We start from the raw sequence: 12868 nt of genomic DNA, 5'->3' as shown, positions 1-12868 counted from the left end.
AAATTGTAGCGAAATGCAGGAAGATCTGCAGCGGATAGGCACTTGGTGCAGGGAGTGGCAACTGACCCTTAACATAGACAAATGTAATGTATTGCGAATACATAGAAAGAAGGATCCTTTATTGTATGATTATATGATAGCGGAACAAACACTGGTAGCAGTTACTTCTGTAAAATATCTGGGAGTATGCGTACGGAACGATTTGAAGTGGAATGATCATATAAAATTAATTGTTGGTAAGGCGGGTACCAGGTTGAGATTCATTGGGAGAGTGCTTAGAAAATGTAGTCCATCAACAAAGGAGGTGGCTTACAAAACACTCGTTCGACCTATACTTGAGTATTGCTCATCAGTGTGGGATCCGTACCAGGTCGGGTTGACGGAGGAGATAGAAAAGATCCAAAGAAGAGCGGCGCGTTTCGTCACCGGGTTATTTGGTAACCGTGATAGCGTTACGGAGATGTTTAATAAACTCAAGTGGCAGACTCTGCAAGAGAGGCGCTCTGCATCGCGGTGTAGCTTGCTCGCCAGGTTTCGAGAGGGTGCGTTTCTGGATGAGGTATCGAATATATTGCTTCCCCCTACTTATACCTCCCGAGGAGATCACGAATGTAAAATTAGAGAGATTAGAGCGCGCACGGAGGCTTTCAGACAGTCGTTCTTCCCGCGAACCATACGCGACTGGAACAGGAAAGGGAGGTAATGACAGTGGCACGTAAAGTGCCCTCCGCCACACACCGTTGGGTGGCTTGCGGAGTATCAATGTAGATGTAGATGTAGATGTAGCATCACCTGAGTAGAAATGAGAGCTGCCCCGACGCGCTGCCCTTTTATACCTCGGGTAGGCGATACTACCGCCATCTGTATACCTGCATATCTCTATACCGTGACTTCCTGTCACCTCACCGTAATCCTCATTTGTTTCACGTGGCAACAATTACAATGACAAGCCGAATCATCGAGGAGGATTGCTCCTATTTAATTATCGCATCACTGCAAGGACGAATAATATAGATATTTGTGCCAAAGGTGTTGAAACCGCTAAAACCGATGAACACCGTAACAGATTCTACACCGGTCTTGTAAGTGAGTCAGCTTTTTATCTTTATCTACAGTAGATCCCTTCAACAAAAGCTCTTAACCAGTCGTTGGAAGGAAGCAGTGGTCACACCCATCTACAACAAGGATATAAGAAGTGAACCACAAAACTGACGTCCAAGATCCTTGAGATCCATTTGTTGTAGAATCTTAATAGCACATTCTGGGCTGAAATGTAATGACAGATTCGAGCAGAGTGATCCCCTCCATGCCGAATAACACTAATTTCAAAAACATTGAAGATCTGGCATATGACATTCTGAAAGCTGTGGATAAATGCACGTAGATGCAGTATTTCTTGGTTTCCGAAACCCTTTTAACTATGTCCCGCACCTTCACTTATTATCTAAAGTACGATCGTACGGCGTACGAAGCGAATTTTGTGACTGGCCTGAGGTTTGCTTGGAAGGAAGGACGGAGTATCTTATCTCTGATGGAGAGTCATCATCAGATGTGGAAGTAGCTGCGAGTGCATCCCAGGGAAGTTTGTTGGGACTCTTATTGTTGATGGTGTGTAATTACCTTGCAGACAATATTCTTGTAATCTCAGATTTTTCGCAGATGTTGTAATCATCTGTAACGAGGTAATATCTGAAAAGAGCCGCACAAATGTTCAGTCGGATCTGATAAGATTCTAAAGTCGTAAAAAACTGGTAACTTGCTTTAAATTTTCAGAAATGTAAAACTGTGCACATTACAGAAGAAGACAACGTAGTATCCTGTGGCTACAGTACCATCTAATCGCAACTGGAATCGGTCAAGTCATACAAAGACATGGGCGTAACAATTTTTAAGGATATGTAATGGAAAGATCACACAGCCTCTGTCGCAGGTCAGATTGCAGACTTGGGTCCGATGGTAGAATACTACTAAAATGCACTTAGTCTACAAAGGAGATTGTTTCCAAAACAAATATGTGATCCATTGTAGAATATTGCTCAAGTACGTGGGATCCATACCAAATAGGACTAACAGTGGGCCTTCAACACACAGAAAAGGACAGCACTAATAGTCTCAGGTTTGTTTGACCCTTGGTAGGTTGCTCAGGAGATACTAAAGAGACTGAACCGGCAGACACTTGAAGACCGAGGCAATCTATCCAGTGAAATCCTAATCATTAAGTGTCAAGAACAAGCTTTAAATAACGAATCCAGAAGCATACTACAACCCCCTACTTATCGGCTCCGTAGGCATCTTGAGGATAAACTAAAACTAATTACAGCGCCCAATAAAGTTTTCAAGCACTCACTTTTCTCGCGCTCCATACCTGAATGGAAGGGCAAGGAACCTAATAACTATACAATGGGAAGTACCCTCTCTCATACACTTCACAGTGGAAATAGATGTAGATATAGAGGTAGAATTATTGCTATGAAGAAAGTTGTTTTTATGTTTTTAGAGGACACGCTCACGCAGTGCTAGGACTGGTACGATAAGCTAAGCACAAATCATGTCACCTATACTGTACATGCACAGTGACGTTTTAATTAGTATGATAACGCATCTTATGTACATTACTTACACCATATGTTAATCCACGGGTATAGACCGTATTTTATCCTAAAGTTTGTTTTGTCAAGTAGAAGAGGTACGTTTTTTTAAATCCAGTTTCATAATTAGATTTAAATGTCTTCCAGAGTATTTTCTGAAGATCTGATCGTAAGTAAAAAGAAAAACAAATGTTATTGCGTGCGACAGGAAAATTATCGCTTCCGATTGTAAACATGTAGGCAGTCCTTGTTCAAGCATCTCCAGCCCTTTCCATCGGCACATCACATGGGTTCCCTCGACTCTTCTAATCGCTAGGTAAGTCGTGGATTTAGGACGGTGGGATTATGGACACATCCTCAATCTTTTCTTGGCACAAATTTCATTGGGGCAGATGTCACTGTATGCATCTCATAGGAAATGTTGAAAGGGCTGGTTTTTGTTTTGGTTCTCGTGGTGGAATACCTGAACTGGGCTGAGGCAGATCTACACGGAGCCGCATGCTACTTAAATTGACGAGTTCGCAAAATAATATTGGGCGTAGCGAACGTTATGATATTATAATTTCCAGCAATAAATTACAATTCATTCTACTTGCGATGTTGATTTCACTCGCCCATGTAGATACTATGATCAGATCTACACGCAATTCACCTAGCCCTGGCTCGCTTGAACCAGAATTCGTGATTTGCTAACGGATTTGATCTTCGTGTCTACATGGGCGACGACATTTGCTCACTCATCACCCGTTCTTGTATAGCATGCCCTCGAGAATTGTCTTACAGTATTGTGAATAATGTTATCGGAGCTCAGCTATATTAATAATGGATGCGACTACTTCCTTGCAACTTACTACGCTTTCCACCTGTTAATATCTCCACTGCTAGCCAACTTTCGGATTCAGTTTGTGGGTTATTTTGTGCTGTTACTTAGCGAGTCCATCTTATATGTCAGTCTTGTTTGTAAAACAGACTGAAGCACCTGGAACCGCTCGGTCACAGCGGCCGGCAAACCTGCAAGAAGCGGCTTCGTGCAAAATGTCCTAATTAAGCACACTTTCCAGCACCTTTGCAATACTAGCTGCGCAGCTGATTCTATTTACAATCTGTAATTTTCAGTGTCACAAGGAAAGTTGGCGAGCAGAGCATCGAGTGATAACGTGCAGTACCTTCCTTTGAATTAAACCACGTAGCCTCTTAACAAATGACGAATCAGCATGCTTATACCTTGAAGTTAGTGGCAAGACTCTTCGATGGTGATTGTGCACCTGCACAGTCGCAACAGATGGCTGCTGGCTGTCTCTACAAGGACTACGGTGGGTCTACACCTTTGATGACTCACCAATACCATTATTTCTACAAGGACTACAGTGAAATGAAATGAAATGTCGTGTGACGAGGGCCTCCCGTCGGGTAGACCGCTCGCCTGGTGCAAGTCTTTCGATTTGACGCCACTTCGGCGACTTGCGCGTCGATGGGGATGAAATGATGATGATTACGACAACACAACATCCAGTCCCTGAGCGGAGAAAATCTCCGACCCAGCCGGGAATCGAACCCGGGCCCTTTGGATTGACAGTCTGTCGCGCTGACAACTCAACTACCGGGGGCGGACTAGGACTGCAGCGGGTCTGCACCTCTGGTGGCCCACCAATACCGTAATCTCTACCAGGACTACAGTTGGTCTGCTCTGTGATGACCTGCCTACCAATATTCTTCAAAGCTTCGATTGACTCTGCGGTGGGTTTGCTCTGTTGTCGCCCATTACCTGTCTGCATGTCAAGAGTCACCACTGTCTTTCTGTTGAAAGGACAACACTACTTCTTCAAGAGTGCATGGAAATCCACTACTTCCGTGTGCTTTTTCTTCTACTGCTCAGACTTTGAGAAGAACACTGCTATTTTACTGTGATGAACGGTCAGGACTGTCTTTATGGACTGTGAGAAACTTTCAGCTTTTGACCAACATTGTATCAATAAGTGTGTGCATTTCATTTCTTTGTTATTGTAATTATGAGTATGAAAAATTTTTTCAAATCTGTATCGGCCACTGCCAAAAACAATTTGTAAAATTTTTTGAGGGGAGTGTGGTGTCACCGCCAGACACCACACTTGCTAGGTGGTAGTTTTAAATTGGCCGCGGTCCATTAGTACATGTCGGACCCGCGTGTCGCCACTATGTGATCGCAGACCGAGCGCCACCACAAGGCAGGTCTCGAGATACCGACTAGCACTCGCCCCAGTTGTACGGACGACGTAGCTAGCGACTACACTGACGAAGCCTCGCTCCTTTGCCGAGCAGATAGTTAGAATAGCCTTCAGCTAAGTCCATGGCTACGACCTAGCAAGGCGCCATTAGCCTTACATAGCTTGTATCTAAAGAGTCTCACTTGTATCGTCAAGAGCGATGTATACAACAAGGATGGATTAAAGTTAAGTATTCCAGAAGCTACGTCCTTTTCTTTATAGCATTCATTATGTATCCTGTTACAGACCTATCTCTTGCCTGCGTGAACTAAACGCGTGCCTTTCGGTTACTCCGTGGCGTGGCTGTCTTGCGTGCTACGCCACAACAGGGAGCATGGGGGCTATGTAAGTAGGCTGTTTAGGTTTTCTTATTGGTAACGCCACGAAGTGCTCTGTATGAAAATCACTGGCCGTGCTGTGTGCAGTCTGTTGCTTGTTTGCATTGTTGTCTGCCATTGTAGTGTTGGGCAGTTGGCCGTTAACAGCGCGTAGCGTTGCGCAGTTGGAGGTGAGCCGCCAGCAGTGGTGGATGTGGGGAGAGAAATGGCGGAGTTTTGAAATTTGTAAGACTGGATGTCATGAACTGCTATATATATATTATGACTTTTGAACACTATTAAGGTAAATACATTGTATGTTCTCTATCAAAATCTTTCTTTTGCTAACTGTGCGTATCAGTAGTTAGTGCCTTCAGTAGTTTGAATCTTTTATTTAGCTGGCAGTAGTGGCGCTCGCTGTATTGCAGCAGTTCGAGTAACGAATATTTTTGTGAGGTAAGTGATTTGTGAAACGTATAGGTTAATGTTAGTCAGGGCCATTTTTTTGTACGGCTTACTGAAAGTCAGATTGCGTTGCGCTAAAAAAATATTGTGTGTCAGTTTAAGCACAGTCATGTATAATTTTTCTAAGGGGACGTTTCAGTCTTTTATTTGTTTTCAGTATATTCAAGCAGGTTTACAGGCTATACAGACAGCACTCACCTTGCACGAATAGTTCCTATAAGGGAAAATCCAGATACATTAAGGCTTTCAGTTGCGTGTTGTAAACTTTCAGGGCCTAACTATTAGCGTGTGTGCCAGACTGAGATCAGTTTGATCCATCACAGCACAAGGAGAGGCAGTTGGATGCAAAAAGGCTTTTAGTAGTAGTTCCTCTGAAAATTAGTTGTCAAGGATTAACTCTTGTCAAATGAGTAGTAACTGGGCTTAGAACTCAAAGAATTCACTATAAACTTAGCCATAAGTACCTTTACTTTAAATCTTCTTCGCCTTTTTTCCTCATCAAGCACGTCTTCGACTAACAATGTGTCTTGCAGGCTTACGGCCTCGAGTCCACCCACGTTGTGCATGGAATTCATTGACAGTGGGCTCGTCAAAAGAGGGAGCAGGAGAAAGAGCGAGTCAGGATACCATCCGGCCTTTGGGGTTGAAAACTGCCGGAAGAAGGAAGAATTAGCAATATTCAACAGCATAGGGATGCACAAGACAATGGAAATCACTTAATTACAGATAGATGAACAGTATATCGTGAACAAGCAGCTGTAGCGATGATGATTCTCGGAGAGATGTAACTAGCTAATCGTCTGCCCTGAATGTTCCAATTTTCTTGCAAGCAAGTAAAAGAAAATCTACCTGCAGTTCTTCTATGCACTGACGTGGAGACATCTGACTTCTCTTGCTCCAGGTTAATATATTGCCAGAATAAATTATGTTAAATACGAGACAGAGGGAAAATAGCTACAAATCATCAAAGCTAAATCAAGTACGTTGTTGCCTTGTTACGCTATGGAAGAAATCAACCATTAATTCTGGATTTTTCACCTGTTTTATTTATTGAGAAGAGATAAAGTATTGGAGGTAAACATCAAGGGCGATGTGACTCACAGTGAGAATTATCGAATATTGACGCCAAAGGGGTGGGGTGACAGTTCTTACCACGTCAGCATCGTTGAATATGTGACGCCAGCAGTTTCTAGTACAAGCCACGTAATCCATACATATTATAAAAGTGGATATATGGATGTACGAATGTCCGACATTTCTTCGTAAATCACCTAATGAATCAAACTTGGCACACATATCACTTACAATCTGAAAATACCACCGCGGAGGGAAGAACTATTACCGTCTCAATGGAAGGAGGGGGTGGGGGGAAGGAAGTATGCAGCCCACGACGCACATATAGTCAGACTATATTCATCTAGTACTTGAGAATGAGAGCTCTTAGTGACATGCAACAAACAAAACATGAAACTTTTACGAGACTTCTCCTGGCTGACACCTCCCCCCCCCGCCGAGCCACGTAATGATGAACGGAAGATAGTTTATTGCTTACTACGCTTTAATTGTTCATGAAGTAAGAGTGCCACATGAGGCATGACTTATAATTTATTGCTTGTTTACTACTAATTCCGTTCGCAACTTACTTTGCAGAAAGTATCCACAAATACCGCAAAATTATATGATTGGAGGGCAAGTAGATCTGTGGAAACTATCGCATCATACCACTGGATGTACCTGCAAAATTAAATAATTGTACGATACATAATTTAGGAGATAAGATGTCGTACACATTGAGCTGTCGAAAACGAAACTGCAAGGCGAAATTCACTACAGATTCAGGTCAAACATATGCACATCAAAAAAGTTTTGCATCACCTCAGTTCCGAGGGTTCCGGAACCTGTACAGAAAATTGGAATAGAGATCGACATAAACATCACTGCCACCCTTTTTATTGCTCATGAGAACCATACATTGTATGTTGTACCACCACACAGCGAGACCTTCAGAGGTGGTGGTCCAGATTGCTGTACACACCTCTACCTCAATGGTGATTCGGCGTAGATCCCTCAGAGTGGTTGGTGGGTCACGTCGTTCATTAACAGCCCTTTTGAATCTATTCCAGGCATGTTCGATGGCGTTCATGCCTGGAGAACATGCTGGCCACTCTAGTCGAGTGATATCGTTATCCTCCCGGGTTCGATTCCCCGCGGGGTCAGGGATTTTCTCTGCCTCGTGATGACTGGGTGTTGTGTGATGTCCTTAGGTTAGTTAGGTTTAAGTAGTTCTAAGTTCTAGTGGACTGATGACCATAGATGCTAAGTTCCATAGTGCTCAGAGCCATTTGAAGCATTTGATATCGTTATCTTGAAGTAAGACATGCACAAGATGTGCACGATGGGGGCGTGAATTGTCGCCCATGAAGACGAATGCCTCGCCAGTACGTTGCCCAAATGGTTGCACTGTCGGTCGGAGGATGGCATTCACGTATCGTACAGCTGTTATGGCACCTTCCATGACCACCAGCGGCGTTCGTCGGCCACACATAAACCCACCCCAAAACAGCAGGGAACCTCCACCTTGCTGCATTCGCTGGACAGTGTACGGCCCGACCGGGTTGCCTCCAGACAAGTCTGGTTGAAGGCATATGCCAATCCTGAGCGGTCCACTCGGTTTTGTTGGGCCCATCTGTACCGCGCTACATGGTGTCGTGGTAGCAAAGATGGACCTCGCCATGGACGTCGGGAGTGAAGTTACGCATCATGCAGCCTTCGAGCCATAATCCGTAGGTAGCGGTCCTCTGCTGCAATAGTAACGCTTGGGCGGCCTGAGTGAGGCATGTTACCGACAGTTCCTGTCTCTCTGTAGCTCTTTCATTTCCGAACAACAAAGTAACAACGCGGACGCGATCGAACTGCGGTGTTGATCACCTAGGCGCTGTTGAACTACAGACAACATGAGCCGTGTACCTCCTTCCTTGTGGAATGACTGCAACTGATCGGCTGTTGGACCCTCTTCGTCTAATAGGCGCTGCTCATGCGTGGTTGATTGCATCCATGGGTGGGTTTAGTGACATCTCTGAACAGTTAAAGTTACTGTGTCTGTGATACAATATCCACAGTCAACGTCTGTCTTCAGGAAATCTGGGTACTAGGGTGATGCAAAACTTTTTTTCATGTGTGTAAATACAAATACGTGTGAAATATTTTAAACATACGTCAAAAATATCTGGCAAATGCATATCTGTTTATAAAGCTACTTCTAATCCGCTGGATCGATTTGAACCAGACTTGGTATATATATTACTTAATATCTGGAAAGAAATAATACTGTGGACTTCCCGTGGGGGAGGGGAGGGGGGTATAAAGTGAAGAGAAAAGGGGGAGAGGGGGAGGAGGTGATGGACAGATAGAGAGTGGAAAAGGGGAGACTGACATAGATACAGGTGGAGGAGTTGGACAAAGAGATGGGGAAGGAGAAATGGACAGAGAAAGGGAAGAGAAGGTGACTGACAGGGAGATGGAGAAAGAAAAGATAAACGGAAGAGGAGGAGATAGATAGAGGGCAGAAGAAAACAGAGTGATGGAGAAGGAGGAGATGGACAGAAAGTGGGGGATGGAGGAAGTGGACAGGGAGGAGGGAAGGGAGGAGATGGAGGACAGAGAGTGCAAGAAGAAGATATTGAGTGCGAGAGAGTGAAGGAAGAGAAGGACAGAGTGGATGAGGAAAGGGGTATAGGGGGCAGGTGGAGATAGAGGGGAAGGATGAGATGGACAGAGGGGGACGGAGCAGAGGGACAAAGGGAAAGGATGAGATGGACAGAGGGGAATGGAGAAGAGGGACAGAGTAGGGAGAGGGAGACAGCAGGAGAGAGGGGGTAGATGCGTATGAAGAGAGAGTGGGGAAGAAGGAGATGGACAGAGAGTGGAGGATGGAGAAGGTGAACAGAGTGTGTGGAGAGAAGATAGAGAACACAGAGAGAGGGGGAAGAGGTGACAGACTAATAGAGTGGAATAAATACATACTTGGACAAAGCCATGCACTCAACTAGTTGCTTAATAAAAGTGGTCGAAGTAGCCACGAGCAGACTATCGCGAAGCGACGTACCTGCAACTTTTCTGAATTTGCACAAGACTGCTTCCAAGCTGATGGAAGCCAGTTCGAGTCAAATAAATATGACTGCGGCCTTGTACGATCTGTCACAGAATGGTGTCGAGAGAGCGTCTCTCCTTAGTTTTATGGATTCGGATACAGAAAAACACAGTGCCTACCCCGAAAGAATGTAATTCCTGTAGCCATCTTTAAAGCAGATGGTGGTGAGATCAATTCCAGCGGCTCTGGGAAGGCCGGGCGGCGAAACCTCCTGGCGTTACGGTTGGGTAACCTGTCGTGGCACTAGGACCGGATGATATTAAAAATGATCCGCCCCCAAAATCAGATGGTCCTTTACCTGGAGAACACATCCATGGGTCCAGATAGTTGAGGAAAATTCTTATTAATTTTCCAATTAAGTTTATCGACTTATCACGTAATTATGCAACATCACTGGATTAGTAATTAAGTGTAGGAAACACTCTTTGACTGCATTGCTGCTGAGGCTTCTCGACGAGCGTTGTGTCTCAGAAAAGTCTCTGGTTTAGGCATTCTTCTAAAAATAATCTCAGCGTGACTGCTTCCGGAGGTAAACTTGATACCTGTACGAACAGCACTTTTTTTCCTTACTTGTGATTCCATTAATTTAACGAACGTCAAGGCAGACAAGCTGTATGAGACCTGGAATACGCCGAACAGGACCAGTGCGCCCGTAACGAGCGCTGCCGCAGGGGAGGGACGTGGTCACGACGCGACGCGGCGGGCCACCATTCCAGGAAACGTGTCCCGCACGGACGGCCGCGTTCCAGCCGGCGGCAGCTCCTGGAAGACTGGACGCCGGAGGCTGGAGGCGACGCTTTTACGCGGCTGGCTGCGCTTAATTGGCTGTCGGCACGCCCGGCAGCGGCGCAGACGTCCCGACCACAGCCGTACGGCGCTGCCGGTCTCGCCTCGTCTGGCTTCGCCGCGTCGCGGGCTTCACAGCTGCGCGGCGGCAAAAAGCGCGAGGGCAGAGCGCCGAGAGCGCCGACACGCTCCAGGAATTCCCGGGGGCTGCGCCACTTGCCGGGGCAGCGGCCAGTGGGCAGCTGTGGCGAAAGGCCGCGATGAGGTCTGCTAGCGCAGGCGGTAGGTAGGCAGACGCTGATTTACTGGTCGTCCCCTGCCGGCTTACACCGTGAAAACGCTCACATCGGCAGCCGAAGATCCAAAGAAGAGCGGCGCGTTTCGTCACAGGGTTATTTGGTAACCGTGATAGCGTTACGGAGATGTTTAATAAACTCAAGTGGCAGACTCTGCAAGAGAGGCGCTCTGCATCGCGGTGTAGCTTGCTCGCCAGGTTTCGAGAGGGTGCGTTTCTGGATGAGGTATCGAATATATTGCTTCCCCCTACTTATACCTCCCGAGGAGATCACGAATGTAAAATTAGAGAGATTAGAGCGCGCACGGAGGCTTTCAGACAGTCGTTCTTCCCGCGAACCATACGCGACTGGAACAGGAAAGGGAGGTAATGACAGTGGCACGTAAAGTGCCCTCCGCCACACACCGTTGGGTGGCTTGCGGAGTATCAATGTAGATGTAGATGTAGACAGCGTTCTCAGGTGTTTCAGGAAAATCCGATATCGTATATCGTGGTCTGATGAACTCTGGAGAGAATATCGTCGAGCGAGAGGGCTCGCCGGCCGTGGTGGCACAGCGGTTCTAGGCGTTTCAGGCCGGAACCGCGCGTTTGCTACGGTCGGATGTTTATGATGTCCTTAGGTTAGTTAGGTTTAAGTAGTTCTAAGTTCTAGGGGACTGATGAACACAGATGTTAAGTCGCATGGTGCTCAGAGCCATTTGAACCATTTGAATCGAGAGGGCTCAGTGGTAAGTCACAGGAGTCGCTTTGCTCCCTGGCCACCCCAGTCAATCCCCGTCTGCTCATCCGGATTTAGGTCTTCAGTGTCTTCCCTAAATCGCTTAAGGGCAGATGTATGCCAAAATACATGCTGACTTCTAAACATTTATATATCCTAGAATACTACAGGTGAACCGTTAAAAACTGAGGCTGTTATTACAACATAGTGCACGATAATGTGTACAGTTTTTGTTTGATAATCTTCAGGTCTCTCTCTCTTCTCTTCTCAGCGATCACAGGCCCTGTAGACCACGCGCTGCATCAACGATCTGCTTCCACCGCCTTATATCTCTTGCAGCCTCTCTCCACCCTGCGGAAATTCGTAATGCTGCAATGTCCTTCTCTATGTGATCTTTCCACCTTGTACGAGGTCGGCCCAATGGGCTTGTTGCCTGGAGAGTTCCTTCAAATGCTTTCTTGGTGATTCTGTTGTTTTCCATTCTGGCCACATGTCCAGCCCATTGCAGTCTCCTACTTTTTAATTTCTGGATGATAGTGGGTTGCTTCATTAACTGATAAATTTCACGGTTCTTTCGAATTCTCCATACGCCATTCTCCAACGCAGGTCACCAGATTTTTCTCATTACTTTTCTTTCAAAAACATTCAGTTTTTCTCAGTCTTCAGATACATTCATTTTAAAAGAGTTTGAATATTTGATTAGCAGTTTACATATAATGTACCTTTTCCCATAAACTAAAGAATCATTAGAGCTAAAACTTTACGATTTCCATCCGCATCCCTGGTGAAACCCATTTTTGTTTAAGCTCACAGTTACTTTCAAACTAATCTTTCAGTTTTATTTTAACCGAGACGGCTCTATTTTTCTCGTACAATAAAATACTTCTTTCCTCGGACACAAGATTAAGTGCTGCACTTGGTTGTTTAGTAAATGATTCTTGAGAAGTCAAATTTCAGGAACTTAGCTTTCATAGTTTCTAAGAAAAGGTACATTACACCTCAAAAAATCGCTTAGCCTACAGCATATCTCAATTAAAGTTTTATTTCAATTTTATCAACATTGCCATCGTCAGGGTGAATAATAATTACTCTGTTTCTGTTCTACTGATTTTCGTTTATTTCAAACTAGCCAGCCAATTGTTTCCTGAACATGGCCCAATAACCTGAAAACTAGTTTGAAATAAACAAAAATCAGCAGAACAGAAAGAGCGCACTTGTTATTCAACCATAAATATGGAATTGTTCTACCAAGAATTAACGGAATTATTTATAAACAGTATTGCCATTCTTACAGTTACCAACGTTG

At 45.1% G+C, this 12868-nt stretch overlaps 1 protein-coding gene across 1 annotated transcript in view; it reads left to right on the top strand.

Annotated features, from left to right (window-relative positions):
• The window catches only part of LOC124613591, a 60783-nt gene extending 49970 nt beyond the window's left edge, over nt 1-10813 (top strand). Inside the window, exon 4 of the mRNA XM_047142307.1 lies at nt 10403-10813. Coding sequence (XP_046998263.1) covers nt 10403-10813 — 411 coding nt within the window. The remainder of the gene's footprint in view (nt 1-10402) is intronic.
• The last annotated feature ends 2055 nt before the right edge of the window (nt 10814-12868 follow it).

This window comes from Schistocerca americana, chromosome 4, assembly GCF_021461395.2.
Source record: "Schistocerca americana isolate TAMUIC-IGC-003095 chromosome 4, iqSchAmer2.1, whole genome shotgun sequence".
NCBI lineage: Eukaryota > Metazoa > Arthropoda > Insecta > Orthoptera > Acrididae > Schistocerca > Schistocerca americana.
Note: the sequence above shows the minus strand (reverse complement) of the source record. Positions and strands in the feature narration are given on the sequence as shown.